At 39.9% G+C, this 26,832-nt stretch overlaps 1 protein-coding gene across 1 annotated transcript in view; it reads left to right on the forward strand.

The window, feature by feature from the left end:
• LOC135476156 (uncharacterized) overlaps nt 1–26,576 on the forward strand; it is a 39,431-nt gene extending 12,855 nt beyond the window's left edge. Inside the window, exons 2-3 of the mRNA XM_064756083.1 lie at nt 21,544–21,705; nt 23,412–26,576. Of these exons, the coding sequence (XP_064612153.1) occupies nt 21,544–21,705; nt 23,412–23,629 (380 nt within the window). The 3' untranslated portion in view covers nt 23,630–26,576. The remainder of the gene's footprint in view (nt 1–21,543; nt 21,706–23,411) is intronic.
• Nucleotides 26,577–26,832: the final 256 nt, after the last annotated feature.

The raw sequence follows: 26,832 nt of genomic DNA on the forward strand, positions 1-26,832 counted from the left end.
CCTAACGGAATGTTTCTAGCTGAACTCCTATCCCTGCTTGCTCCGACAACATATACCAACGCACACAGATTCTTCTAATGGATTGCTTCTAGCTAAACACCTATCTCTGCTTGCTCCGTCAACATCTACCAGACACACAGATTCTCCTAATGGATTGCTTCTAGCTGAACACCATCTCTACTTGGTCCGTCAACATCTACCAGACACACAGATTCTCCTAACGGATTGCTTCTAGCTGAACACCTATCTCTACTTGCTCCACCAACATCTACCAGACACACAGATTCTCCTAATTGAGTGCTTCTAGTTGAACACCATCTCTATTTGCTCCGCCGACATCTACCAAACACACAGATTCTCCTAATGGATTGCTTCTAGCTGAACACCATCTCTACTTGCTCCGACAACATCTACCAAACACACAGATTCTCCTAATGGATTGCTTCTAGCTGAACACCATCTCTACTTGCTCCGTCAACATCTACCAGACACACAGATTCTCCTAACAGATTGCTTCTAGCTGAACACCATCTCTACTTGCTCCGATAATATCTACCAGACACACAGATTCTCCTAATGGATTGCTTCTAGCTGAACACCATCTCTACTTGCTCCGTCAACATCTACCAGACACACAGGTTCTCCTAATGGATTGCTTCTAGCTGAACACCATCTCTGCTTGCTCCACCAACATCTACCAGACACACAGATTCTCCTAATGGATTGCTTCTAGCTGAACACCATCTCTACTTGCTCCGACAACATCTACCAGACACACAAATTCTCCTAACAGATTGTTTCTAACTGAACCGTTATCCCTGCTTGCTCCACCAACATCTACCACACACACAGATTCTCCTAATGGATTGCTTCTAGCTGAACACCATCTCTGCTTGCTCCACCAACATCTACCAGACACACAGATTCTCCTAATGGATTGCTTCTAGCTGAACACCATCTCTACTTGCTCCGACAACATCTACCAGACACACACATTCTCCTAACAGATTGTTTCTAACTGAACCGTTATCCCTGCTTGCTCCACCAACATCTACGACACTCACAGATTCTCGTCATTGATGGTTTCCAGCTAAAATCCTATCCCTGCTTCCTCCGCCAATAACTACCTCACACACAAATATATACATTTTTGATTGCTCCGCCAACAACTACCACACACGCATTCCTCTAACGTATTATTTCTAGCTAAACACTTATCTCTGATTGTTCCGCCAACAACTACCACACACACACACTCATACATTCTTCTAACATATTATTTCTAGCTGAACACTTATCTCTGTTTGCGCCACTAACAACTACCCCACACATACACATCCTCCTGGTGGACTGTTTCTGGCTGTTTGCGCTGAGGTATGGAAGTACAAACAGACAACCGTCGACTTTTCCAAATGTGGGCTGTAAGCAGATTACCCGCACTTACACGTTCAAATGCCGTGACATTTGCGGACAGAAACCGTTTATCATCTACTTACTTATGTCAGCACACCGACAAAGGCAAAGAGAGCGACATAAACACTCCTTTTAGTACCTAAAAAGCAAGAAGGGAGTTTAGATAACCTATAATAAGAGTGGCGTGGCTCATCCAAGCATCCGCATCAGCTCTGCAAAGCAATTTTGATTTCTCCAAATACGTAGAGAGCTTTCTGGCGTTATTTACAACATAGCACACATCTATTTGGTTTAGCCAGAAGGTATCTGTGTATTATCTACATATAATAAGAGTACGACGCATTTATTAGTTCTCCCCTTCCATGCTCCAGGGCAGCTTATTTGTTAGATATGTCATATAAGCTGAACTATACTCTGTCCAGGGAGAGAAATCCACTAACACTGTGTAAGGACACCGCAGCATTATTTATAAGGTTTTGATTCGAACAGTTTCAGTTGATCTTATTTCCCTGACGTGACAATACTTGGGAAACAATCAATGGAATTGATTTGTCGGCCAACATAGGGTGTTTTATATTAATTAGCGCCTAGAAGAGCACGGAAATGTTTTATTCATTTAAAAAGCAATAAAATCTCCGAACACCAGAGAGTAAAAGTAATTTTCCTTTATCACCTAGGCAATAAGAGAAAGGCGCCGTCGACAACTCAAAGGCTTGCAATAAACAATGGGATAAGAAAACAATAGAAAAAGCGGTTGTTTTTTTTAGCATGCAGTGGCTTGACTCAGAGAAACAATTAGTGTGAGATCATGACAGAGTGTAGTCACCTGAATTTAGCCCAGTGCTAGTTGAAATTTCCAGCAAATTGACAATCTGCCACATGAAAAACATCATCCTTACTATCAACTCTTTTCGTGTTTCTTACGGACATGTGTTATTGCATGTTCAGGTAAACTGATATTGTTATAGATAACTTGAGTTATAGATAGCTGGCACCTGTAGTGAACATAAGTTGCATAAAACATGAGCCTTTATTAGGGCAAGTGAATGCCGTCTCGAAGCCGCTATCTTCCGCTAACCATACGCGTTGTATTTGTAGCAGCGTCAGACACTAAAGCCATCTGACCTCTTTATCAATGGCTGCTGTTAACAGAGGAATGCTCGTGGATTTAGACTAGCTTCATACATCCTACAAAACAGGCTTTATTTTGACGATACGTGAGCTGATTTAGCTCTAGCCGGTTTCTTTCTTGTCCACAGTTTCCTGTTCGGGATTCTGTATTGGTTCATTTCCCCAAAGAGCCGAACTTTAGATGCTCTCTGGCTCACTATGTACTCAAAGCATTGATAAACAAAAGTTCCATTTATCTTGAAACCCATGTCTTGGGCATTCTGGTTTTCGTTTTATTGACAAAGCTATTGAAATTCGGAGCTCACTTCAAGTTGTCGCATCCTTTCATTGGAGAGTAAGCGTGGTTAAATACGATGAGAGCTTCGGTTTTTTGTGCCAATGACATCTTGATGATTGTCACTCCATTACGAAACAGTGGCCATAGCATACAAAGTAGCCGGGATTTCCTGCTTGAATGCTGCATTAGAATCTTTCTTTTCCAGGGTGCTTTTTGAGACTCTGCAAGCTTTCACGTTAAAATCGAGAGCAGTATATCTTTAAAGTAAACGTTTTCTGTCTTTGTGCATTGTAAGAGACATTTATATATTATTTTCGTGTTCAAAGTTAACTACATCCCAGTTTTATGTCGTAACGGCTGTGAGTTTAAACTTAATACCAAACGGTGTAAAACGTTAATTAGAATTACTTTCAAAATTTTCCGTACTCGTGTAAATTAAAGCAGTTTGACACAGTTTGATATAAACCATTACCATGAAGGTAACGTAAATGCAATTAACGCGATATAAACAATTTTCATATTTTATGGTATATAATTATATGATTTAGGATTAATACATAGAGATAACAGTTTAGTTGGACAACGGATTCTTTGTAATACAATGTTACCTCTGCCGTTAACTTGAAAATGGGTTAATTCTGAAACTTAAACTCGTTCAGTATTAGTGACCGTAATTTATCCGAACACAGCGAAGCTATTCATTCAGCACAGTTTATAAAAGTGAAGATACGTTTACACGTGGTCATTCACAGAATAAATTAAAACTGTCTGCAGAACATTTCCTGGCCGTGGGAGTGTACACGAAATTGAACACTTACCAGGGAAATATTTATGCCTGCGCAATACATTGGATCTGAGTAGATACAGCATATACTCAGGCCATATACACATGGAGCTGACCAGCTGTTTATATGACCAGTTGTATATATAGTATACCTTCACATGCACTACCAATGCTGTACATGTTCTACTATTATACGATGTCTTTTCATTTATTTATTTATGTTTAACGTCCTACACAACAACACTGAGGCTTTGGACTTCCTGAATCACTTCAAATCACTAGATACTAGACAAGCATACTGACGTAAATCCACAGCCTATGCAATGGTACACATTTAGTTACAACGTTAGTAGGAACCTGTGAAAGAAATCAGATATTATGGAAACCATCGGATCATTCTAGGTTTCTGACAATAGTCCATACATATAGCTGGACTTAAACCTCTGGATTCATTCCAAAACGTGAAGATATTGGCCAGCGAAGAGCACGAGCGGTAGCTAAGGCAAAATATGCCACTATATTAATGTATGTATAGACAGCATGATTGGTGACAAGTGGACGGCAGAGAAGTGGTAAGCAAGCCCCCCTTCCTCATGTACTTCACTGTTTACCCAAAGGAATGTGCATATCCCGAAAAGCGTTCCAATGAGTTTTACTTCAGAGCCGCTATAAACACGCATTTAGAACCATAAGAGAAGAAAAGATGCTTTCCCAACATTTGTTGCAAACATAAAAGGCCCTATAGTCGATGTTAGCAGCTCACATTGCGCGAGATGGAAGTTGATAGTCTAACCTTATCGCATTATTTCAGCGATACTTCAACCTAGGTTGCATCATCATGATAAAGAAAATTGTTTTAAAAGCATTTGAAATTAGATACATCCATCCTGATCGCTGCAGGCATATTGCTTTCCCGAATCTCGTGACGTTCTGGTAAACGAGTACGGGTTGTAAATGAACCAGGATACATGTTAAGTGTGCAAAAACGAAAACACAATGATATAGTACAGTGCTGAAATACATGACTAGTTTTGTTGAAGTGTCCCTTTACCTGTGTACCGTATTGTTTTTGTTCAGGTAACTTGACAATGAATCTGAGTTTGCACATCACACGTCCTTTAATTACTTCTCTGATGACTGACCTGCAACGATATGATCTACACACCCATGATCACAAACTCTCTGCAGCGGTTTCAAGTCCGCCAGAGCAAGGCTAAGAGTTGCCAGCCTTCGTTCAACAGTCGGTGCTTTTATGGTATAATCATACTGACATTTTCCCCATTTGTTAACCTAGCCTATTTGTGCCTCTCACGGATCCTTAACTCTTGTTACGATAAGACGTACGGGAATTGGCAAGCAACTAACTTTATATGGGGAAATGGAAATATTACATATCTGTTAGGCAGCCTCTAATCACATCATTTGTGTTTGTTGGAGACTGAGCCTTGATGATATTTGTGTAGTCTAATCACGCCATGCTAAAAACATGCTTATTCACTGAGGAAAATGCGATTGCATCGTTTCATTTGAGGAATGTAGCTTCCATGTCATCGGCGTTGAGCCGTGAGTTACCCTATTGTCTTCAGTCCCTGTATTCAGAAAACCCTGTGTTCTCTGTCACTGTGTTTCTAAATACCAACAGTATCATGTGGTATTTAATTCAAATTCCATTACAATAAAATAGATATGTAAGCGTTTTTTGTTTTCATTATGTTTGGCAGCTGTTATAGTATAAGTGAAATATTCTTCACACAGACTTTCCAAATACACCAATCAAATAAATAAATAAAATTTTTCAAGCTTTGTATAATACCGTTGTATCCAAATACAAGCTATACGGGAGCCACTTACAAGCCATACCTGAACCTCTAACAATGTGTTTTCAAAATAAGTACAACCTTGAGAGGTTCCGTGATAATTGACATTTGACTATGGCTGAGATGAGTCTTTCGAAGCCGTTGGTATTCTCCCTAGAATAGTCTGACATTTACAGCTTAGCAATGAGCAGCGGCTATCCTCGGTCCCACAGGTTAAAACAATAGCATCATGTGGGTGCGCTGGTTGACGCAAATACAGAGGATATTGCAAGGCAGGCCACCTGGAGTCAGTATCCTGTAACACAGCTATTTGTAGACAGAAACTGAATCGGCTATGCTTGTTGTGATGTTTATATAAGCTGTACAATGTGCATTGTTTGCTGAGGACCGACCAGCATCTCCGATAATACCAAAACATGGAATGTGAAAGGGGAAACTAAGCTGGATAAGCTACCGAATCTTATGTTTGTCTGATTTCATCACCACTAAGAAGGCATTCGTGTATCATCTGACAGGCAATCGCATATCATAAAAAATACTGACCCAATAAATATATTACCTATTGTCCACTAGAATTTGATTATGGCTCTTGCTAGAGAACCAGAGCGCTTGTCTTTCCAGCATTATATATTTTAGCACCCCTCGCCAGAGGTGCGATCATTGCTCTTAGTTATGTTAGCCAATGCAAATATAGAGGCTGTTCAGCAACCTGGGATGGGGATCACTTCGCCGGGGTCGGTTCGTGTTGGGAGGGTTAGACGGCGACAATGTAGCATTTTGCTATGGTCTACTCGTAATAGCTGCATATATTATCATCGCTGACAGTCATCGGTGGCGTGATTACATCTCATTCTGAGCGTGGGCCTTAGGGATAGCACGAGAGTCTCATCGCCCCGAAACCTGAGTCTGGCGGAGTAGATGGATTACGAAAGCCAGAACGGCTAGGCTTGGCCGTATCCACAGCGTGTCCTTGAAACTAGCGCCCTCGCGGCGGATGAATGTGGTAGTAATAGGGAAGGGGACCAGTCATGCGTCAGGAAACTGCTTATATTGTAACTTTGGGCCAAAAATCGATCCAGTAAGTCCACTTGGGGCATATATGTAATACTATTATAAACCTGACAGATGGAATGCTTGGAGTGTACACTCGACCTATAAGCCTATTTGATATATAGCGAAAGGACGTACTGAGACGAAACTGGACTATTCTATCCGATAATGAACACAAATGGCTTTTACTTCATGACAGCTAATGTGATTCTTAGCTTTGTGAAAAGTCAGTGATCATCCGTTACCAAATGTAATTTTTGAATCCCGTGTTCGGTGTGACTGTATGGTGATCTCATAATATGGACTGACAAATCCGGTATCTCTACAGTGTCTTGTTTTATGTAACACTGTGTTAATACGTACGCACTCCATGAAGTACCTAGCACAGACTGACCAATGGGCTGTTTGTATTTACCCAGTGTTTGTCACGTGCTGTGCGCATGATGCATCATGGTATATGAAGTTCATCAACTATAATATATTTACTGCTTTCCTTTCAATCACTGGGAATATTCTTTGACAAGATCAATCAATCAACCAGTCGCTAGGCCATTCAAGACGTGAGTTCAGTCCCATTCTTGGAGAGAGAGCTTTTTTACATTTATTAACTCGAATTGTTCTTGAGGCGTTAAGCGGACATAAGTGATCGACGGTGTGCTCATATGTGATCTTACATGAATTTGGCTTCGACCACTTTCCTTCAACTTCTTATGACACGTCATACTTAGAACAGTTCTTCAGTCACCCACTAAAGATGACTCGAATGGTATCAGATAGCAATAAAAAATAATGAATATAATTTATAAATATTACAAACGTGATGTATTTAGTGGATGGTTTGACAACTTTTATTATGCTTTCAGTGCATTAATGACATATTATAACATCCAAGGCTAGGTGAAAATACGAAGATTTTTCCCATTTGAACACACCGTTACCTGCTATAGTTTCCATGTCTCTGGGCTATCATAAAGAACTAAGAATCTGGCAGATGTAGACGTCGCCTCAAAGGTTATAATGTGCCTGTTTAAAGCAAACTTAGATGGAATTTTGTGCTGGTGTTGATTACATGTTAGGCACATGAGAACACACAGTTCCTCAGGTGACAGGTTCTAAATTACCATTCCATGTACTCAACATCCGTCAGAGGACGAGGTTTGAAAACATGCAGGTTTTGGCCTTGTCTGGACTAAAGTTTAGCCTTCCATATAGTACAGACTGCACTTGAGTCTGATAAAGGACAGCCCCATTTGGCCTGACCTGTGAGAAGACTGTCGAGCCAGGCTCTATGATAAGCGTCCATCGGAAGAACTACCACTCTTACCGACATAGCAATTTCCGCATGTGAGGTCAACCTCTACTATTATCTGGTTCCACACCTCCACGGATTCACGTCAACTAAATTCCCACAGGCCTGGCTCAAATCTTCGCAAGACGCTATGCCACACCCGGTGCGACTACAACATCGTTCTTCTTTTGAACTGCCCGACAGAAATAAGGATTTCGTTCTTTATATGTGGAATGACCCTTCCAGTTGACGTTGGGAATCTGCCTGCTACAATGAGAGCCGAAATAATGATCAAATCGGTATTAAATTGTTAGGATACGCATTAACACTCGAACTTCCACTCGCAATAAACGGCTAGTCGACTACCCCGAAAATGTCGCTAGATCCCCCAGGGTTTTTTTTACAAGTAACGGTAACAGACTGCGGCAGAGCACTGTAATCTGGATTTACACGAATATCAGTTGGACCTTTGTACTATTTATTTTTAGTTTTAACGTTATCTACGAACGGATTCCAATGCTGAAATTCATCGAGCACTTTCTGCACACATGGAAGGAAGACAAATGATTTATTCTCCAATATCAGTTCATACCTGGCGATTATACACTTTATACACACTCTGTGGCTATAATTGCTTCTCTTATCTTGCTGATATTCGTGTTACCACTTTGATCATTCCCTGTATATAAGCTTGCGTATGGTTAAGCTCCAGTTCATACAGTTATATTAAAAGGTATTAATGGGTTCTTCTCTTGGCTATAAGCATTTGGGACAGCACAGACACTGTTCCACCCAGAGGCATGGTAAAATGATTGATGTCGATGTCATGTTGGTTGTCTTTCAAAAGTTTCTCCAGTAGAGGCAGCTGTATGATTTAGGATGGATTAATCAACCTGTCAAGAGAGACACGGTGGAAATTGGTGCTGAAACCTTGCAAAAATAGTCGTAACTTCATATAGACAAATTAGAAATGGAATGTAAGCAAATAGGTAAGTTAAAACTAATAGTTGTTGACGATCAAGGTATATTTATATACATTTTGAACTCAATTTGCGAACTACTGGTATCTTCTATCTTAGTTCAGTTTCGGAAAATAGAAACAAGCAACTCATCTGTTAATAGTTATATTACAGACATTCCACAAAGAGAAGATTGCCTGGGTGAGCCTTCTGTAGTTTGTTATAGTAGTCATGTGCAAGTAAGTCTTGTCTGCAGTGCACAGACAGTACCAGTGTTCTCAAGTATTAGCAATACTGTTGTCTTTATTTGTCATTGGCTGAACATGTCTTAGCTGAAAAGTCAAAAAGCACGCGTGATGGTGTTGCTGTCTAGGTTTACAGGGAATTCACCCCTATAAACTCCGCTCAAAACGACCGACGGCCATTGTTGTCTATCCATCCCTTGGCAATCTCTAAGTTTCGTCTGACGTTCGAACGGCTCATAACTGTAACTACACGCTTTATATATCCGCCTGCTTTGTCCACGAAGTTCTCTGATAGTCTAACATTCTCAGTTGGTGGCGTATTATGCAGTGTTAGAGGAACTTGTGGTCCAGGCGTATGGAACAGTGGGAATCTGTAGTTCACATTGCGTGAACCGAAATTCCGGGACTGTTTGTTACATATTAATTATGTAGTTAGTCCATGAACTCGACATGTTATTTCATAATATTCAGGTTTCTGGAGGGAAGTTGGCGTTCCCTGGAGAGACTAAGAGTTATAATTTCGTGTCGGAAATTGCTTTTGTATTGATAAGAGGCAACCTGCTGCTGGTGGAGAGGCTCCCTCATTCCTCCAGCATGCCTTTGGTCTCTCGTTAATTTAGCCCACAGAGTTATAACGGCAGGATCAGCTGTATTCATTACCACAGAGTCTAGTCTATTAAATAATGGAATGGCACATTTTAACAAGGTTAGGTCAGGGAAGCGGAAATAAGTGGTGTTGATTACATGTTTATTGTTATTAGTTCTGTCTGTTATCAGACTATCACCCCCCTTATAACTGTTTAATTCACTTAAGAGTCCCAATTATTCCAATTTTCCCGACATCGCCGTGTAAAAACAGAAGTCATCACTGTGTTCTGAAGTTTGTGGAAAACAGAATCTACCATATTATCTCAGCGAAGGATAGGTTTGTAATTTTCCAAAAGCATGGAAATCAAATGAACTAACTTTTGTATTTGTGAATAGAGTTTCGTGAAACTTCGCCAAATTGTAAAAGGCGATATATCTACTGATTTTATCTGTTTAGCTTAAAGCGAAAATCAGCAGTATTATGTTATGGATCGCATAGTTTTGTTGTGGTCGAAATTGCATTTTATTATAAAGTTGATTAGAGATAGATCTGAAGCAGTGTTAGGTTAGCTGATGATTTTTGGTTGAGGTAAATTCTATATTTCAGACTATTAGTGACCATTTAAGTTGTTCCACACATGTTTTTAGCTCAAATAATGTTTCCAGTCTGTTTGCCAATAGAAGGATCTATCCTTAACCAGCCTGGGAGAGATAACTCTCCACAATGGAGGTAAAAAAAAGTTGTTTGTATAAAATAGATTTGCTATCATTTACTTTAAAAATGGAAAATCCCCAATTCCATGGCGTTATATGGATATGTTGTATAATAGTGATCGAAAATATTTACCGAAGGTGAAAGTGCAACTCGCTTTTTTCTCCGCTTACATGAAACATCGTGTCAAAATACCAAGATAAATAGAGTACAATCACCCTTTAAGCTACGTCATAACCGTCCCTAAACTACAAGAGAAATTCTGGAAGATCTGTGATGAAATTCACTCTGTTAGAACTTCTACACCCTGCAACTTAACCTGTGGAATGGGTAATAAAAAAAATATTCTCTAAACACGACCCTGTAAATTTGCACATCCACAATGACGCGTGTATCAGTGGTACACAAACTTTGCAATGTCATTGTGGATGTGTTTAATACACAAACTATGCGATTTGCTGGAACACAAAATTATGTGGATGTATGTGTTTCGCATAGCTTTTAGAGAGAGGAGTATAAACTTTCGTAAGAAGTTAACTGCACTTTGGATCAATACCTCAGATGACTTTCAGACGTATTTTACGCCTTTGCATATATGAGCGTAATACAAAACGATACCAGGATATTTTGTTGCGTTACTCTTCTCATATGCAACGACTCTTGATGACGTCATTTTCCTGTAATCACCGACATTAGAGGCCTTTAGTTAGAAAGTACAAGTTCAACTTGTAAGGTGTAACTTCAATCTAGAATAGGTAAACTGATTCAAGTTTGAAGTTACAAGTTAAACGTTACGATTTGTAGAACTTGTAACTCCTATTTAAAGGTTTCTAATTATACACCAATAATCTCGTCTCTATGCACGTCCAACAAATCTCTTTTACATTGACAATATCATTTATTAAGATAGCAATCCTGCTTTTCATCAGATAAATGGCATCTCATTTAGGCACCCGCTATAAGGGAATGTCGGATAACTAATCTGATCGTTGTACAGTTTTTTTTACGTATTTGACTTCAGTGCCTTGTTCAGGACAATAAATGATATCACATTCTGAGTGATTCTTTCTAATGCTAATACAATTGAAATATAATTTCAGTGGGCAGTCAGGAGATCAAAAGCGGTAATTATGTCCACTTTTATGTATCTTTGACAATAATGACTTTCAAGTTTACAGATGTAAGCAATGTTGGTGTCCTTTTTCGATCATAGAGCTATCAAACGAAACATGGTACCGTAATTATTTTGGTGATGAGGGTAAATTTCACACAGTAAATATTGTCGTTCATTCTACCCTCCAAATGAAATACATGTAACCTTTATTGTATATACAGTTTGTTAAGTCACACATTTAATGGCACTGGATCCAGCAGAGTTTCTGATACAGCCATATCGCGAATGTGAATCTAAAAACTAAATCAACCAATAAATTGAATTCAGCTAGTGCTTTTAAATAGAGAGGGACCAGTCGAATTTTATCAGCAAAACTCGGAAGCTTCATTGAACTGCGGAAATGGGTAACCAAGCAACGTTCTCGCGCCAACACAGTCTTGCCAGCTTCCTCGACAAAGCCTCGATGATTGCCAGTGATAAAGGCACGGGTTATGGCTGCGGGTTTTATATATGGAATACTTCATCTGGGCAGAAATTATGTGTATATACGTCATGAAAATTGAACAATTCATTGGTATTTGTAACGGATACATAGATTGGTCAAGGATACTACTCCATCATTATTAAATATCGGCCACACTACCATCTCTTCGCCGATTCCTTCAAGTAGGCTTTACAGAATATGGGCTTTAGGTAGCCATAAGGTAGACCACCTGCAACGAATCTAACATAAGTGTTCCATTATAAATACATTCCCAGTTATAGTCTCTGGTAGAAATGATTTGGTAATGACTTGTCATTTTTCCATGCCTGGGTAAACCACAACTACAGCGTGTTTGTTTGGTATATTAAATCGTAACTTTGGCACATATTAGCTTGAATTCAAACATTCAGATACAACGAAAACGAAGGGTAGTTCATTTATCCTTCCTTTAAAATCAGATAATCATATCTAGATTAAAGCATATAAAGATCCTAAGTGTGACGTTAAATAACAATATTATCAATCTTTAAAGCATATGATGTTGTATTTCGATTTTAAAGTATTAGGTGAACCAATAGAAATTCTTAGTGTTGTCATGTTTCAGTCACAGATATTATGTCAAAATTCAACTCTGTAAGAGCTTAGCATCGATACATTGTAGCTGTTTCTGCAGAAGGTGCTGGACAGTTAGAATAAAGACGTAACTGAGTTAAACTGACAAGAGGCCATATTTCATAATGTTACATGTGACCAATTGCCTACAGTCACACTGTCGTTGATGCTTTGATCTACTCCCTGATCTGTTTCATACGGTACTCACACATCGGCTTACATGATGGAGATATAACAAGTTTCCACAAAACCACTCGTGTTTTTTTTTTTTGTTTGTTTGTTTGTTTTTTTTTTTTTTTTTCTTTTTTTTTTTCTTTTTTTTCAATCTATCTTCGGAATTAATATTTAGGATAGAGAAATACATAACAGTAGGCCTACATTTCGACCCAGTCGGACAGAGCGCAAAACAATTATACACAATGGTGCATATTCTCTGTACAGCAAGCCTGGTGGCCTGCCTCTCGATTTCACGCAGTTTTAATGAGGCTATACACTAATTGTTTATATCCACGCAAAACTTATTCTCTTTTCATCATGCTTTTGTAGTGACAAAATCCGCGTGGTAAATATACTCTTGATAAATAAGTATATGGTGTTTTGTAAAATAAATAATAATCAATAAACATTTTAGAAAACAAGTTAATTCCTTAAGCACATACAGTGTCAAATTGAAAAATATGAATGTGTAAAGTATTGACACATGCTTAGGCTTGTTTCATTTGTGTTAACGACAGAGAAAAGATAACATCTGAACATGTTTATTGCAAGACTTCGATCTCATACTTGTAACCAGCTATCAAACGGACGTATTCTAGTGCAGCACATCTAAGAGTACAAAGAAACCAAACGTACAACATGTGTTGAGAATTCCTGGCCAATAAAACGTAATTACCAGAACATGCTCTAGAATCGAAAACCATGTTTATTTGTCCTTACTTTTATTTATTGAAGCAATCGATTATTTGATCACGAAGGAAATCTTCAATAAAACTGCGATCCCGTGTCTAAATGAGTCCTATAAACAAGCTCATGTTCGAGGATGTGTCTCTCAGTTAACAGGAAAATGGTATCGACCTATGAGCTTCCTGCACAGATTTTTGTTCCCTTCTCACTTATTTGTTTTAAGTCCGGTTCTTACCGTTGGCCGTAAGCTACAGACCACGTTCTACCTTTTCTGTTATGGCCCTAAATTGCCTTGGGTTTCGCTTAGTCATGCACATAGTAACATGAAACCAGCAAATAATCTTGCATTAGGTTTCCCATTAAATGCTCATTGGACTGGCATCACTGGGAGAAAACTATTTTATGGATAACCATTTTATGTGACCAGAAATATATCTGGACACAGTGAATCATTCAAATGGCAAACAAGAACAAATGACTGTGTGGCCAGATTCTTCCACGCATGCGCATGTCACAAATGTACCCCACGATGTATCAAGGACAACAGTGCCGTCTTCCCAAAGAACTGTTAGTAATACAATGAATTACATTGACAGGTAGTGTTGTTCTGACAATTTCACAGTTTTATTCATGAGTTTTGTGTAAAAGTGTGCCTTCAACTAGTCCTTTCAGAAGAAAAGCATTTTGTGGATTTGGGTGACAATGACATAATGTTCGGGATAAAGGTTATAAGGAGTAAACACAAACATGCACCGGCAGATGAGGGTCTTGACAAGCACTAAGTACCTTTGCCATCGCTTTGTACTGCGTAGTCCCGTGTTATATGGGTGAATTAGATACTACATCAGAAATTTGTACGTAAGAGCATTTTGCGGAACATGCGCTGGTTAAAACATAAAAAATTCATTTGATTACCTTTAATAAACTCTGTCAAGAAAGCTTGACGTAACATTTAATGGAAATGAATACAGCGAATCAGAGTGATTATTTTGACAAGCCCCTGAAAGTAGCTCCCTACATCAGAACATTGAATCCCTAATATAAATTTATAATCGATTTCAATGAGATTGGGCTGAAATTTGATAGTGTTTAGATATTTCATGAGCCAATAACTGCGATGAATCATTGATTTTCTCTGGAAGGCTGACATAACCGTGTTTCCTGCAACCTGTCTGTGAGGCTCTCAGCTTTTAGGAGGTTTGCTATTACCAAGAAACAAGAAAAGTAGCTGGCAGGACTTCATTATGAGCCCATCTCTTGTAAAACATTTGTACCTATGTCCTGGCGATAGTTACTTAACTTACGTCTAAGTACTACAGCTCTCAGCTTCCGTGACACATCATTTATATTCACAGTTGACCTATGTTATCCTCTATTTTTCTGCTATTGCTCTATATAGTCTGAGTGTGTGGTGCTATAGTACAACCGCAATTTTCATCAAGTGACTGAACAAACATTATGTCGATTAAACTTCATTACTCACTAATCGACATGGAAATATTTCTGTACGTACGTATTCGCATTCGCTTTGTGAGTATATGGTTGTTTTGTTTGTGTGGACAAATATAAGAGATGGCTTGAAGTTAATGCCTACAATTTCGGCAAATGACCCAAAATTTCGACCAAAAAACTGCATAAAATGTCAAATATTACTTTTGGTGTTGAAACTTACATTTTTGCCATTTTAGGTCATTTACCGTAAGGTCATAGGTCAAACAAAACAAGTAAATATCCGTGATAAAGAATCAGTTCGGCTTCTCAAAGTTTCCTATGTATTTCCCATCGGGTTAGTACAACGTTTTAATCCGTTGCATCATGACCCATCGTGCACGATGGATATATTCCTGGCTGGAGACAGTGGGAATATATTACACATTGCAGGTTTGCATTTAAGTATATTAAATACGCTGGGAAAATTAATCATGAAATAAATAACAAATGTAGTCACTGTAACAAGACATTGGGTAGAATATCCACAATACTGCTGTAGACACCCACATGAACTGTCACCAGCTGCAGTTTCCCATCCATTGTATCCTGGTTTGTAATTAGGGTCACTGACGTAGCCAATATTGTGATATTATATATATTACTGCTATCAAATAGTTGAAATATCTACTGTCAACTGCGTAGAAAATATACCTAACAATGGCAAGATGCACGCAGTCAAACAGAATGTGTTAAATTTGTAGCCATATTGGGATTCGTTGGAATCTATGAAGTCACTATCGAATAAACTGAAGCTCTGTTCTGGACAATGTTGGATGTTAATTTAGTAGGCTTAGCTGCATGGAGCAAGGGTTGTTGTCGAAGTTGCCGAATGGTACGGAACAGCATCATATAAACCTTTGTTCAGCTTTTGACAGGGCTGGGAACTGTGGTAGGACATTGTTACCGAGTATGGGAGGTTGTCTGTTAGGTGTGGAGATGGATAAGAAAGCGCTTCTGTGACCAGTACTTCGATACCTGAACCAGACTAAAACCCGACTTGCAAAACCGTCTATAAACATACTCAGTAGGTTACTGGGTTCCATGACCTCTGCTGAACTTAAGTGATATAATCCAGGAAAGGACACAGCCATGACTACCAGCAGACAAGTCACGTTTGTCAAGGGAATGGCGATCGATAAATGGGGAATTCCCGATGGCCTTGCCTCTCCAATGGCTGAATGTGCCACACCCAGCGAATGCGCTGTAGCATCCATAAACGTATAATCTACCATAAATGGAAATATTTTCATTCAAGGTAATCCTTATGTCTGCCTTGTACATGTAAGGTCTACATTAAATGAATAGTTTGTTATTTAATTACGGATTTTGCTAAGTTCAATATTGCTAACAATAATTCGATTACCAAGAATTACATCGTCTTTGTTTAATAGTACCTTAGGTCATTCTGTCAATGACCTAAGGTACTAGTAACCTCAAATAATTATGCATAATTTGACCGAATTTTACATTATTATGTTTTTTCGATATGTCTTCTGGCAGCTTAATATTAGCCACAATCCAAAAAAGAGTACCGGTACGTATAAATCATGTGCACGTAAATATGGTGTCAACATTCATAACTGTTTTCTAAGTGTGGCTTAGAAAACAGTTATGAATTTTACATTATTATGTTTTTTCGATATGTCTTCTGGCAGCTTAATATTAGCCACAATCCAAAAAAGAGTACCGGTACGTATAAATCATGTGCACGTAAATATGGTGTCAACATTCATAACTGTTTTCTAAGCGTGGCTTTTTAAGCTGGTCAGTTAAAATAAACAATGTAATTATTTGTGAAATTTCATTTTATAAAGTTACCAAGTTCGTTATATTCATTTAGCTAGTACAAGGAAACGCAATTATGGGAGCGAATGGGGTTATGATAAAAAATGTAACACGAAGATCTGTCTTTTTGTACATCGATATCTGTCTGAAATGAAAGTAAAATCATTCCAGATAGGTTTGCCAATGCCATGTTTACCTGAAATGAATCATTTTTCATCTTATGTACATTTGCATGTGGAGCCTTAAATGACATTTTTTATTTAAGGTAGATCTTTTGAATGTATTGGTTATTAGCTATATATCTAGTATGTATTTGATAAATTTGACTGTTTAAGGAACGCCATTCGCAAGAATTGATCTGTTAAGATTTAGTATGTATTCTGTTAATACTTAGTATGTATTTATTTGACTTATTTGGTTTTATTCTAATGCCATACCCAAGACATTTTATTTTAATATCTGTTATTATGTTAGGCATTTTAACGTAGCGGTTAATTAACGATTTAATCTTAATTAGCTTTTGAATTCCTGAGTTTTAGGGTGTCATGGGTCGAGGGTTCTTAAGTTGGCGAAATGGGATAAGGTGATTTCAAATACGGATAGCAAGTCGTACTCTACAATTTTTCAGTCACATGACGACGAAGGAATCATTAGGGTGCATGTACGTGTAATGTGCTTCCTTGTTGCAGGACGGATTTCCACCGCTCTTTTATTTAGTGCTGCTTCACTGAGACGACTTACCGAAGGCAAGTAAGCCGCCCCGCCCGAGTCATTATACTGATACGGGTCAACCAGTCCCCTTCATGCAGGCGCCAAGCGAGGAAGTTACAACTTACTCTTTTAAAGTCTTAGGTGTGACTCGATCAAGGATTGATCCTGGATCTACCGGTCCCGAAGCGGACGCTCTACCAGCTGTGCTATCCGGGCCGGTGCAAGTGATGAGTAGTTCTTTCTTATTGCCAGTCGCCACGATATGGCTGAAATATTGCCGATGTGGCGTTAAACCATAATCAATTATTTATTCTTATTGCCGATGAATACTAAATGTAATGAATCGTAGAAGAATCAGACTGCATTTGCTAATGTTTCACACAGAACAAATAGATCAAAACATGACAAGTTAAATATGGATTAATTGTTTTTCACTCATAAAAAATCGACATAAAACACATATATCGTCTTCTCTTTAAGCTGTCCTTATTGATCGTAACTGTGCAACCGTAAATGTTTTCATGGAATGCCGCGCGTTCTACCCAACCTAATATGTTTTGCTTGTCCACGGCGTGAAGGTGTGATACTGTTACATTGTGTCATGCTTTACCCACAATGACCACGGTTTTAGTGTTATTTCTGTCTATTGAATAACGTTCTATCAGTGATTTCTCTGGGGAACGCTAAACTACCTGTGTTATATGGTTATGTAAATGCAGTGGGTAGGAGACTCAGCCTAATGCATTCAGCGGTTGAGTAAAGGTCACAGTGTTTTCCAGACAGGTTGAATCCTTCAACAACTGCCTCGCTCAGGTCAGATTGCACTGGTGTCTGTGTTCACTATATGGTCAGTTGTCCATGGCGGCCAACTGAATGCAGATCCATGGTTTCTATAACCAGCTTCCAGATATATCTTCATTACATAATAGGTATCATACTGTCTTTGGTGCGACACCACATATCAATTATCACGTCATACTCCCCTTGTTGCGACACCACATATCAGTTATCACGTCATACTGCCCTTGGTGGGACACCACATATCAGTTATCACGTCATACTCTCCTTGGTGTGACATCATATATCAGTTATCGTACTGTTATCATACTCCTCTCATCAGTGTGACAACAGATATCAATTATCACGCTGTCCCCAAAGCGCCACCACAATTATCATGCTGTCTGCGGTGCGACACCAGATAAAAATTATCATACTGTTCTCGGTGTGATACAAGATATCAGTTATCACACTGTTGTCGGTATAACACCAGATATCAGTTATTATTATGTGTGATAGCACATATCAATTATCGTGCTCTTTTCAGTGTGACATCATATATCAATTATCATACTGTTATCGGTGTAACACATGTTATCAATAATCACACTGTTATCATTGTTATGGCCAAAAACATATTCCGCCGATAGCCTGTACCTGATATGCTCCGCCGATAGCTCGTACCTGATATCTTTTGCCGATAGGCCGTACCTTATATGTTCTGCCGATAGACCGTACCTTATATTTTCTGCCGATAGCCCGTACCTAATGTGTTCTGCCAATAGCCCGTACCTGATATATTCTGCCGATAGCCCGTACCTGATATGTTTTGCCAGTTGCCCGTACCTGATATGTTCTGCCGATAGCCCGTACCTGATATGTTTTGCCAGTTGCCCGTACCTGATATATTCTGCTGATAACCCGTACCTTATATGTTCTGCTAAAAGCCCGTACCTGATATGTTTTGCCGACAGCCCGTCCCTGATATATTCTACTGATAGCTCGTACCTTACATGTTCTGCAGATAGCCCGTAACTGATATCTTTTGCCGATGGTTTGTACCTTATATGTTCTGCCGACAGCCCGTACTTGATATGTTCTGTCGATAGACCGTACCTTATATGTTCTGTCGATAGCCCGTACCTTATATGTTCTGCCGATAGCCCGCACCTGATATGTTCTGCTGATAACCCGTACCTTATATGTTCTGCTAATAGCCTGTACCTGATATGTTTTGCCGATAGCCCGTACCTGATATGTTTTGCCAGTTGCCCGTACCTGATATGTTCTGCCAATAGCCCGTACCTGATATATTCTGCTGATAACCCGTACCTTATATGTTTTGCTAATAGCCCGTACCTGATATGTTTGGCCGACAGCCCGTGCCTAATATATTCTACTGATAGCTCGTACCTTACATGTTCTGCAGACAGCCCGTACCTTATATGTTCTGCCGATAGCTTGTGCCTGATATGTTCAGTCCATGGCTTGACTTCATCTGTTATGTACAGCCAGATACAAAGTGTCACACTGTAGCGGCTTCTTTGTTTAAACTGGCTGTCGCCTTTTTGTCTGACTGGAGACTTGGACGATTCATCAATTGCTGGTTACATAAGTTTCAAGCCCTGATCATTGGGTACCTGCGTGTGCAAATTACACCAGTAACGCCGTGGTTGGAAATTGAAGTGTTTTATTTCTATAACTGACACTGACTAAAAATTATCTCAATCCAATTGCCTCAGTGGAAGCATGTTTCAGTTCATACCCGCAAACCGCATGTCTGTCCACCCATTCCATTGATCAGATATATAATATGACATAAGTTCTATGGTTCAAGCAGAATGCATGTTGACTTGTCTCGCCAGTCCATAGCCGCTCAAAGCAACACAACAATCATTTATTCAATGCGTCTGTGTACCCGCCATTGCCATGGAGTCGTCTAAATATTATTACACTTGGTTGCGTGGTTACCATAGAAACATTCTTGGCATCATTGAACGTAACGTTTAGGCGGGCGAGGATCCGTTTTCTATTCTCCATAAGCGGATGTTTTTTGGTATTACCTGATCATTATAACACATCGGCCTACCTGTCAGAAGTAAGTATGTAAATTACCTGAAATAAAGGCATTGTGCTGGAAGTACCACGAAGCCACGATGACCTGCTTCCTGCCGTTGAGCGATTGCCTTCAAACTCAGGGCGAACCCACTGAAAGCTCTGCCAACATCCATACATCAACGCTGTCTTTTGACTCTTAATCTCCGCATATTTATGATACCAATTAACCTGGCGTTTACGCAAGACTTTGATGAGATTTTCAAGAGCTCGTTAATTACAAGACTGGGGACAACCCAGACACCATTCATGTAGACAGCCGAGAGATTATCACATTGCAAACAGGAACAGCGGCGGTGTTTCCCAATCGACAAACATGGAATCTGGGTAAAAATCATTACAGTTAGGTGAGTGACGTACCCAAACATAACAGCTCTACTATATCCACTTGGTCTTGTTGGGTGTACGGCTCTGAATTAATCACGAAGAACTCATACGTGCGTTCTACAGTTTGACCACTCGAATAGTTCTGTGCACTCTATTTACTTTGACGTAATGAAAGATAGGCAGCAGATTGCCGATGCTGGTGGTATAAACCGTAGCCAATTACCGATGCCAAATTCCAAAGAAAATCCACTTACGTTGTTTACTCTATTCAAGACATCTCAAAGTTGTTGAAAGGAAAGCCGAGTAAACCTATAAATAACACTAAGTATTTGTTAAAGCCATGCTACACAGTTTCTGGTCGAGCTCTTAACGGAATTATTCAGTAACCCTTTCAGTAATCCGAACATAAAACCCATTATATGCAGCTGAGTAACGCAATCTTCCTTTATTAAACAGCAATGACTTGCCTTATGTAAGAAAGGCTGCAAGAAGAGTTCCGTGCGCTGAGGTCACAGGTTGGTGCGAATGGGGTTTTGGTGAATGGCGTGGGCTGGAGTTGGGACAAAAACTGTGTCTGGCGGTCAGCCAGGTCACATTCCAAGCCGGACAGCCTCCTTGTGGCTAGCAGACAGCCCGGCTGATACCTCATTGACGGCCAAACTCCTAAGACCCGCCGGTATCGGGACCAGACAAAACCCCCATGATGAATAACGCAATGGCTGTAACAAGTGGCCGTGAAGCGCTCGACGTGCCGTGTTTTATCCCTAGTGATTGATTACACACTGGCCTCCTTGAACTGCCGGGCGCTACCCGGCAAATTAAAATTCTGGTATGACTGTAACCAAGCGCAGATATCGCTTTAGAGCTGCCTGGACGATAACTCTTTTCTTTTCAAGGTTATTAAAGAGCGATTTCGTGTTAAATTTTCTAAAATTCTCTATGTACTGTTGTTGGTTTCAGCGTGCGCCATTGACTGTTTTGTCTGCTCCTCGGTGGACGGGACAAACAAGGACTGTGAAGACACGTTTACTCGTACCTTGGCCACGGCGCAATTTATCCAGAGGGAATGCACGTACGGCTTCTTCAAGGCCACCCACTGTATTAAACTAAAGGGTAAACGAGGTAAGGGAATACAAATGTTTCGTAGCCTTATCTTATCTTCAAGCCACACTGCAATTAAGTCATATGGTTAACAAAACGGACAAAATAAGGAAAGCATGATTTTGGTCCTAAAGTGCCAGTAACCTGCTTTTATAACATAAAGAACATAACGTAGCCGAATGCATATATGTCATTTTTGCATTATATGGGCTTCTGTTGTTTTTACTGTATTCAGTAATGAAAATCATTTTTACTGAGGCTACATCACTTCTCGCGAACTTTCCGCCACTGTATAATAAGGCCACCATTGTACCATCGCTCCATCGCCGTGTCGCATGACGATGGCACGAGTGAGTGAGTGAGTGCTTGGGGTTTAACGTCGTACTTAACAATTTTTCAGTTATATGACGTATCATAGGGTGCATGTAATGTGCCTCCTTGTTGCAGAACGGATTTCCACTGCTCTTTTATCTAGTGCTGCTTTACTGAGACGCCTTACCGAAGGCAACTAAGCCGCCCCGACCGAACCATTATACTGATACGGGTCTACCATCCGGGTTGCACTATTCCATTTCATGCTGAATGTCAAGCGAGGAAGTTACAACTTCCTCTTTTAAGGTCTTAGGTGTGACTCGACCCAGGATTGATCCTGAAGCGGATGCTGTACCAACTCCGCTATCGGGCCGGTAACGACGCTTCAAGCATCATGTCATCATTTCTTATCCCATCTTCATACTATTTTGCCATCGATTCGTGCCATAGCTCTCTGAATAGTTTCAGTGTGACCGAAGTGATGCATTACGTTCGGCCTTTGTTTTCGTCTTCTTCCGCTACTTGTATAGTGTCGATACAGTGACACAAAGAAAGTGCAATTAAAAATGAAATACCAAATAGCACTAGTTTGTCAAAACTACCAAGGACGTAATGATATGAAGCTATGACACAGTGATACGAAGCTATGAGACAATGATACGAAGCGATGACACAATGACACGAAGCAAAGGCACAATGATACGAAGCAATGGGACAATTTATGCAAAGCGATTGCACAATGACACGAAGTGATGGCACAATGATGCGAAGCGATGACAGAATGATACGAAGAGATGGCACAGTGATACGAAGCTTTATCACTATATGGCACGAAGAGGTGACACTTTGTGTGGTGCAAAGACATTGTCCCATCGCTTCCTATTATCGACTGTCTAACTGGCCCCGATAGCACAGTTGGTAGAGCGTCCGCTTCGGGAGCGGTAGATTCAGGGTCAAACCTAGGTCGAGTCACACCTAAGACCCTAAAAGAGGAAGTTGTAACTTCGCTTGGCGTTCAGGATAAAGGGGATAGTGTCCGGGGGCTGGTTGACCCGTATCAGTATAATGGCTCGGTCGGGGCAGCTTACTTGCCTTCGGTAAGTCGTCCCAGTGAAGCACGCTAGATAAAAGAGCGGTGAAAATCCGTCCTGCAACAAGGAGGCACATTACATGCACTCCAAGGATGCCTTCGTCGTCATATGACTGAAAAATTGTTAAGTACGACGTTAAACCCCAAGCACTCACTCATTTATCGTCTATCTAATAGCTTCGTATCATTGTCCAACCTGTTCGTGTCCGTGTTCTATCGCTTTGTGTCTTTTACCCATCGCCCAATCACCCCGTACCATTTATCGTCCAATTGTTTGTACAATGTCGTGGTACACTGTCACAGACTTGTCCTGTTTGTTTTGCAGAGGACGGGAGCACCCTTATCGTGCGTCAGTGTGGTGAGCGGGACTGGGGAAGGCACTGTGGGGACATTCAGTACGTGGACGGAATGGGAACAGAGCGCATATACGGCTGTTTAGAAACTTGTGATATGGACGGCTGTAACCATGGTGTGAAAATGGCCGCCAGTATGATACTACTATTACTTTGCGTTTTGTACGGCATTAGCGGCATGTATTGCTGACAGGATTGAGTTCTGATATGGATTAAGCGAGACAAAAGTGTTTCGGGATTAGTATGTTGCAATTGACACGGTGTTCAACATACCTGGTAAAAATGATGGAGGTATATTCACTCTTTCATGACGTTGGAGAAGGTTTCCAAAATGGGATTGCTGTTCCCATCCCTTGTGATACGCCGGTCTCATTGCTGTCGACGGCAGAGAATGACTATTGCACAATTGTGCTAGTTTGTGAGGTAGAGTGTGCCGGAAAGTTTGCGTTATTGTGACTGTTACACGAGAGCATATACCGCTGGACACGAGTCTGAGAAAGGAGCGCATTCAGAGGCTATCGATGGCTGGGACTTCTCGGTGCCATGGATCTGCCGAAACTCGGTGGCCCACTCTTCCCCACCTACTTTATAAGCTTGCCATTTCTAACCCACAGTGGCCCCTGGTGGCGAGTTGTTGGGCGAAGCAACAGAAACAGTGACAACGACTGGCGCGGCTCTGCGACCCGTGAAATATCCTCTTACATATCCCTACCCTTGAATATGTTTTGACTAACTCTCTTAAGTAGCTGCGCTAGAATCCAACTTTCCTACAACGTTTCTTCGTTCTTGCTCCATTAATGAGATTTCTTAAACCTGTCTTCATCCTCAAGCGGAGATCTGGTGACGGTCTTGGTTATAATCTATACTCTCAAACGCATAAAGCTCATACCAATTCCTCTTAAGACAAATAATCTTTCTTCTAAAAAAATATCTACACATGGAATTACTCTTTATGACATGTGTAAAGCTCATCTCTTTGAGCTCGCATCACATTACCACGTTACTGCAAGTCTTTATCCCTCAATTAATTTCTGTGCATCTTTTTTTAACCTTCGAATTGTTGTTGGACTGTTGCTCTGTACTACTGCTTTGGCATGCACATTGAGATCTGGGTAGTCATTTCTCTAGCAAAATGCTCTACTTCTCTAGCACAATGTTCTAATTCTCTTGCAACATGTTCTACTTTGGAGGATCATTTTCGTAGCAAAATGTTCTCATGTCTAATTTCGACAGTCTTAACATAAGGCTGCATTCTGCCATTCTAGTGCTAAGTAACGTCTTCAAACGTGAGCCATCGGTTTCAGTCTCTTCTATCTGGTGAAGTTTTAACATTAGTCTTTACCTGAAGTTTCTGGAATTCAGGGACATTTTTAAACCATCATGTCCTAACAAAGGAACGGTAATAATGACTTTCCAACAATAGACACTGACTTTGTATTTATGTCTAAGCTAACTGTTAACAACTAGAACTTCATGTTACTCAACATAGAATCATTCCTGTTCGTTATCTATTCTTATTCGATGTTACCTAATATATTCCAGATTATAAGGATATCCTTGATTACATATTAAAACATAACGATGTGTGCTAACATAAATGCTAGAACGATATTGGATGTCTAAAATGACACAAGGAAATTACTGTATTCTTTTTTAGAGAAATTTAAGGTGAGTTTAACTCAGTGAATTTCAATCTTTCGGAATCCAGATGTCCTTCATTCTTTCAAGCAGCATGTATACCTATGTACGTATATGTAACTTATTTTCTGTATACCAGAGTAATCATCCTTTGCTTCGTCTTGGAGGCTGGATAACAACTTGCCTATATCGTAACTGATAAGTGAGCCATGAGTATTCCGGTATTCAGGGTCTGGCACAAGCTGCCATAAACCGTTGATGGATGGCATTTACTCCAGACACAAATCTTTCTCAAATTCCTACAATTTGTCTTGAACGTGTTCTCCTTAACCCGTAAACAACCTTGCAGCCTTAAGGTCTCATCTGGGTTCCCATATTTTAAATCCAGGACATAAAACCAATGCTTTAGTGTCTGATTAACATGGTAAAACCAAGATCTTCTTACTTTTCTGACTTCACCTTAAATTAATCTTCCTTCATCCCTCTATCAGTGTCTTTTTTCCCTAGGTTTTAGTTTTTATATATATAATTAATTAACCGGGGATTAGGGGTTTCTCAGCTCCAGAAAAGAACTTTCTTCCCATAAGATCACTGGAATTCCATCCTTTATAGCCAAAGATCGAAACGGTTAGACAAACAAGAATTCTTATTTTCTGAGTCTGTCAAAGATAAATGATGGCTTAGAGTGCCCAATGATGAAATGTACATGTAAATGCATTAACGTACTTTGCACACAGTTGTGTTTGTGTGATGGAAAATTTTAATGGAAACTTTAAGAACGGCCACGTGGGCAGCTTAGTTTTCATATTGTTCAAGATGTACCAAGACAATGGTAATGTCAAAGATAAAAAAAAAACCTTGAGTTTCGATAAATCACATGTTCTGACAAGGAACACAATCAGGAAACATGAATATTGTTTCGTGAAACTATGCACGTCAAAATGCTTGTCTAAAACACCCAAACCACCCTAATCAGTCCGATTCAAATTCTGTGTATTCCTTTGCCAACATTTCAAAAACCTTTCGTTGCCACACACACACACCTTCAGGTAGTCATTCCAGATACACCGTACTTATACCAGGGTCAGACCATTGTCAAATTATTGTATTTTAAGCTTGCTGGATGGTTTTTCCACAAGATTCAGTTAAGGGTTGCAACATGTGTTGTGTGCTATGTCACGTTTACCACACATACAGGGCGCCATACTGGACACGTGATTGTGTCGTCGTGTAATTAGTAGTTATCAGCACTATTTAACAATCATCGTTTAACCTTTTTTTATTCCATCCATCGTGCCTTTGAGTTATTTTGGTGTTAGACAAAACATGCCTCTTGTGAAAAGTTATTGGTTGTGTTTCAGAGCTTTATGTACACTGATTATTGTTTATATACATCCGTGTACAGTGACTTTGTTGAAACTGAATGTGTAGCTGTGACACGGGCCCTCTGAGGAATAAAGTTGTGATCCATTGCTTGTTGTTTGACAGGCACTCAGATATTCTCTACGCTGTTAAAAGTTTTGTTTTCATTGCACACGATCTGGTTGCTTCATCAGGCCCGATGCTGTTTATTAAGTTGAATTTATATGTTTGAAGTTTTGCGTGCGATGTAAACTGCTCCCTTGAGATCAAAATATTTTTTCCGCGGCGAGTAATAGAGCAGTGAGAGAAATTCGGAAGTTTGGATTGCATGTTGTTGCAGAGGCAGTTATAAGAAAACATACCCTGGCAACCGTAATTCCATGTACCAATCAC

This window comes from Liolophura sinensis, chromosome 1 (genome assembly GCF_032854445.1).
Source record: "Liolophura sinensis isolate JHLJ2023 chromosome 1, CUHK_Ljap_v2, whole genome shotgun sequence".
NCBI lineage: Eukaryota > Metazoa > Mollusca > Polyplacophora > Chitonida > Chitonidae > Liolophura > Liolophura sinensis.